Source organism: Hippocampus comes, unplaced genomic scaffold (genome assembly GCF_001891065.2).
Source record: "Hippocampus comes isolate QL1 unplaced genomic scaffold, H_comes_QL1_v1.1 scaffold152, whole genome shotgun sequence".
Classification (NCBI taxonomy): Eukaryota; Metazoa; Chordata; class Actinopteri; order Syngnathiformes; family Syngnathidae; genus Hippocampus; species Hippocampus comes.
The window spans coordinates 87125-92270 of NW_017805849.1; the positions used below are offsets into that span (position 1 = coordinate 87125).

The following is a 5146-nucleotide window of genomic DNA, read 5'->3' on the forward strand; positions in this document are numbered from 1 at the left end:
GGAGGAGGGCGAGCAGGCGGCGGGGTGAATTCAGGCGGATCGTCTTCCTCCTGCGAAAAGCCCCTCCAGGAGTCCTGGCGGGGGGACACCAAATACACTAGCACAGATGTCAAAGCGAGGGGCCCGAACGGTGTTACAAAACGCTTGCCTGTGATGACAAATCTCCCTGGAGGTATTTGGCACCCTCAATGATGGCGAGGTAGGAAAAGCGAAGTTGATCTGCAGTCTGAATCAGGCCCATGCGATGGCGTCTCATCTCCAGGAGAACGTCACGGATGCGCACGGAGGACGGGTCATTACGGACGCACATCTGGGGAGAGGAGAGAGACAAAAAATAAACAAACAAAAAAAACGGTGCGCCTTATGCAGCTACAAAATGAAATAGGACGCCTCAGAGAAGGAATATGAATGGTGGCTGGAAAAATCGGCTTCATTTTTACACGGAATGTAAAGGATGATCCGGTTTGTGAATCGTGATTGAATATGAGATCTTTTGGTCTTCGCGGACACTGCGCCCTGAGCATCCTCTCGGTTTCACTTTCGCCCGAAAAGTCACAAAGCAGGTCAGCTTGAACCGATGATGGCGCACGATCCGCATCAGCGAAAAGTTGTTAAGCGCAGCCGGCAGGGCTGTTGTGATTTTTCTATTCTCATTTTTCGCATTCAAAGTTCGTTTCACCCGCGAATCACCGACGCCACCGGCAAAGAACGGCAATCTGCGGCGCCGGGAGAAGCATTTTCAAACGCTACACGCGCAGGCCGAAGACTTTTGACCCCTTCAATTTCAACACGTGACAAGCTTGTCAAATTTTTGACAACTTAATTGTGGCGCTGACGCGGGAAGACGAAATTGCGGCGGCAGCGGCGTCGACGTCGCTGGGATCAGTCCACCTCTTTTGACACTCTTCAATATTTCTGTTCTTCACAGATGTTGCTTTCTCTTCAGTTCTTCGACATGTTTGTGACGTTGAAGAAAAATGAAGTGCCGGAAATGATGTCATAACATGCCGCGGGTGTTTTTCTATCATCACCCCGCGATGGAGTTACTGTCAAGTGGAAGAAAACAGCTTGGAGCCTCTTTTTTTGAAGAATTGTTGGGCGAGCTGCTAAACCGGCGCTCTTGCTCAAGTGAGTTGAGGTGACTTTGCTCCCACCGTTCAGCGCAACTGTCTCAAGTTTGGACTGGCAAGTCAAAGCAAAATAAATAAATCCAAAATAAAAGTCAAATCAAACGGCAGCGTCGGCGACGTCGCTGGGATCAGTCCACCTCTTTTGACACTCTACAATATTTCTGTTCTTCAGAGATGTTTCTTTCTCTTCAATTCTTCGACATGTTTGTGACATTGAAGAAAAATGAAGTGCTGGAAATGATGTCATAACATGCCGCGGGTGTTTTTCTATCATCACCCCGCGATGGAGTTACTGTCAAGTGGAAGAAAACAGCTTGGAGCCTCTTTTTTTGAAGAATTGTTGGGCGAGCTGCTAAACCGGCGCTCTTGCTCAAGTGAGTTGAGGTGACTTTGCTCCCACCGTTCAGCGCAACTGTCTCAAGTTTGGACTGGCAAGTCAAAGCAAAATAAATAAATCCAAAATAAAAGTCAAATCAAATCAATTCCAAATCGGCCGACCGACATTTTGTCTCTCGAAAAACTCGTCGTTCGGGATTTCAAAATTGCCCAACGTCTTGGCTCGTCCAATGCCAATACTAAAGTCAGCTCGGTACAAACCAGTAATAGGCAGGTGTCCACCAGGCAAAAGGTTCCCGAGCGTCCGATGCCGGCGCTGCAGTGCACCACCACTGGCCCCCGGTCCGAATTCATACAACCCGACTCGCGCACTTTGAACAAGAAATGAAGGAAGGAGGCCGGAGACTCTGGCACCCCAAAGTCAGGCCAGGTGGTGTAGTGGAAATGGAAAACTTCACGTGCCTCCAGTGTCTGCGGGGGACAAGGTGGGGGGGGAGTCAGAGAAACCCGCAGAGTTGGCCAAAAGTCCCACTTTGGTCCGCCAGAACTCACCGAGAGATTTTCCAGCTGGAGACGACGGACCGTGTAGTAGGACTTGGTGTCTTGAGAAAGCAAGCTGACCTTGAAGTTGGTATCCTGAAAGAGCGCCTCCCCCTCTTGTCCGTGCGGCCAATATTGCGCGCATTTGACCTGTAACCCAGGACGGGGTCCGAATCAGCGGTGAGGAAGGACGAGGCGCAACGCGAGCCGCCGCTTACAGATCCTTTCTCGATCACTCTGTTCAGCATCACCACACCGCGACTCCGCTGCTCCCACACCATCTCCCAGAAGTGGCCGCATGTGTTGGGTAGGGGTCCCTAAAACGCAACGGCAATGCGAGCGCATCCGTTCGCAAACTTTGTTTTTTTTTTTTTTTTTTTTAATACAAGATAAATGTCCGCTCCAACTACGCGCGTTATTCCGGAAAGCTGCTTACCTGAGTAAGGATGTAGTTCCTCTGCGCCTCTTCGACCGTTATTAGGCTGGCGTTAATGTAGTTGTTGGCACTCTGCTGCAGACAGATTCGGCTGTGGTCAACTGGTGGGGGAAAGATAAGACCGATAAACTCTTTCATCGCGCTTCCAACTCATATCGTGCTGGATGGAGTGCTCTTTATCTCCGACGTGGCTTTGAGTTCAAGTGGAAACTAAGCACACCGCAAATGAATTGAAAAGAATACATATGTGAAAAAGCGTCATTCCGTTTTGTTGAGGTGCATCACATGAATTCAAGTTGGATAACGGGTCCGTCCGCGGGTGGATCAAACACCTTTTGAGTATTTTGCCCCGATGAGAGCGCGGCAAGCCGTGCAAAAAAAAAAGTGCCGGGCAGATCCAATATTTGCAAATGTGCTTGAAATTTCTTCTGGAAAAGATGAAAATGAAGGTCCAAGTTTATTTTCGGTTCGATCGGGAATTTTAAGCGAGAAGCCCGATCTCTTCGTGAGGTGCGACTGTGCCTCGGTTCAATACAAAGTTGGGAAAGGCATCATGAGGAGTTGAATTGGAGGTTGGACTTACACGGGCTAACATCCCGGTAGCGGTTCCGACTCTTGTTTTCAGGCAGTTTGGCCACCGTGCAGGGCAGGTCACACGACTGCTGACGAATCTCCTGGAAGACAATTGAACCTCGATTTGTGAAAGGTGCACACGACGGTGTGTCGAAGACGGACGGGACTTCCCAACCGGCGAGCTGCTTGCACATTCGTGTGCTGGGAGAGTTTATCGTGTGCTCTGCAGGAAATGTGACTTTGCGGTCGCAAGATTGTTCCAGAGAAAAGAATGCCTTTGGTTGAGCTATCTATGCGAGCCACGTTTAGTGACAAGACAGAACAATGAAATGCTCTTGCAGCAGAATCGACATCAATAACAATGCGCAACCACTTTGGGCGAGATTTTTTTTCTCATGTCGAAAATGTGCCTGGGAAAACACACATCGAGTCCTTTTGACTTCCTCCAATTGTGTTTGGGACACACAGCACCAAACAATTCATAACATCGGCTGAGCATACGGCAGTAGGAGTAGGGACGAGTGCCGAATGCGCACTTGGCATTTGTCAAAATTTTGCAATATGACGTTTAAGGACTTGTCTGAAAACACTTTCAGGCGCCTTCAAATGAAGCTCTGCAAAAAAACGGACGATGAACTACCCTCACACGGTGACGGAGGCCCCCGCCGCCTGGCAAGCGTCACATTTTAGGAGCCCCGCCGCCCGCTCAGCGAGCTCCCGATACAAAGCCGCTGTGGGCGCCGACAAGAGTATACCAAGGTCTTTTCCTGGAAATGTTAGAATTAACAGCGTCAACTTGTATCGCGTACCCCGCTATCTGTCAGGGTGGCTATGCTATGCAAGTCTGTGGTTTTCCTCAGTTTTAGACATGGAGCTGCAAACAGAGGTCAAGACAGGGGCACCCTCCCCACCCGATGATCGATTTTACAAGGCTCCAATGCGTATGACCAATGACAATGAAGTATTGAGTAACATAACCATGTTGACAACCTGTTTCAAGTTTATTTTACACTTTAACACCCTCCCAAGAAAAAGAAAATAGTAAAAGAGGGGCCGCACCAAGGTGCTCGGAGAGTCGCTCCATCACACATCTGTAAACGGTGTTTTATTTTACACTTTAACACCCTGCCAAGAAAAAGAAATGGGAAAAGAGGGGCAGCACCAAGGTGCTCGGAGAGTCGGAGAGTCGCTCCATCACACATCTGGTGTACGTCAATTGTAGCTGAAATAAATATCATCCTTTCCAAAGACTTTCGTTGTCTTGGTTTCCCTGGACAAGACAGTGTGATAAAGTGTCATGCCAGTGAGACATATATTAAAAAACAAAAGATAATAAGTCTGATTTCCTGGAGGACGAAAGGAATCTGAGAATATTTGCTCTAGAGACTCAGCGTGAGACTGGGCACTGTTTTGGGTTTTACGATGTTTAATTTGGGGCTTTTGTGTGAGTGATTTGCTGTTTTAACCCTCTTTGTGACGGAAGGACTGATTTTCGCTCCATATGCGAGACTTTGTATGCGGCGGCGGTTGTTTTAAAGTGCTCCGTAAACGAAGGGAAATGGAGTTGGGTAAATTTGACTTGCACTCGGTCTGAAAACTACAAGTGATATTAAACAGCAGAGGAACGAAGCCTCGACTCCCTTTTTTTGACAGATCCATTTCAGGAAGAGCACACGCATTTCAATACACGAGGTACATGACGACCACTGCACGGCGACTTCACGAACGCCCTTGCCTGGAGTACAGCAAAGAGAGAGCGGGGGGGGATTGCGTGCAAAAAGGCCCGCTTACTCCACATCCAGCCTCGGTCGTCCTAAAAGTGACTTTTTAAGGCAGAATCCACGTTTACCCACCTGGTAAATGGCGCTCCAAATCCGGTTCTCGTCGATTTCCCGAAACTCGGCTTCCATTGCTGACAGTCCAGCTGGAGCTTGTTCTTGCGCCGCCGCGGACGGCGTCACCTCGCTTTAATCGAGATGGCTGTTGGCTCCGAAAAGTGCCCGCAAATTGCGGAGAAAGAACGCCGCCGCCGTCGTGGATTAGATGTCAGCGGAGCAACATAAATGACTTGGATTCGTAATCGGCCTGCCGCTGGTAGCGGAAGCGAGCCGCGGGCAAGCGCCTTCTTCCC

General features: G+C 49.2%; 1 protein-coding gene across 1 annotated transcript in view; it reads right to left on the minus strand.

Annotated features, from left to right (window-relative positions):
• Positions 1-5136, minus strand: part of ptpn1 (protein tyrosine phosphatase non-receptor type 1) — a 5690-nt gene extending 554 nt beyond the window's left edge. Inside the window, exons 1-7 of the mRNA XM_019888457.1 lie at positions 4869-5136; positions 3026-3116; positions 2443-2543; positions 2225-2323; positions 2019-2156; positions 1728-1937; positions 149-310 (exon numbers count right to left, since the gene is read on the minus strand). Of these exons, the coding sequence (XP_019744016.1) occupies positions 149-310; positions 1728-1937; positions 2019-2156; positions 2225-2323; positions 2443-2543; positions 3026-3116; positions 4869-4925 (858 nt within the window). The 5' untranslated portion in view covers positions 4926-5136. The remainder of the gene's footprint in view (positions 1-148; positions 311-1727; positions 1938-2018; positions 2157-2224; positions 2324-2442; positions 2544-3025; positions 3117-4868) is intronic.
• Positions 5137-5146: the final 10 nt, after the last annotated feature.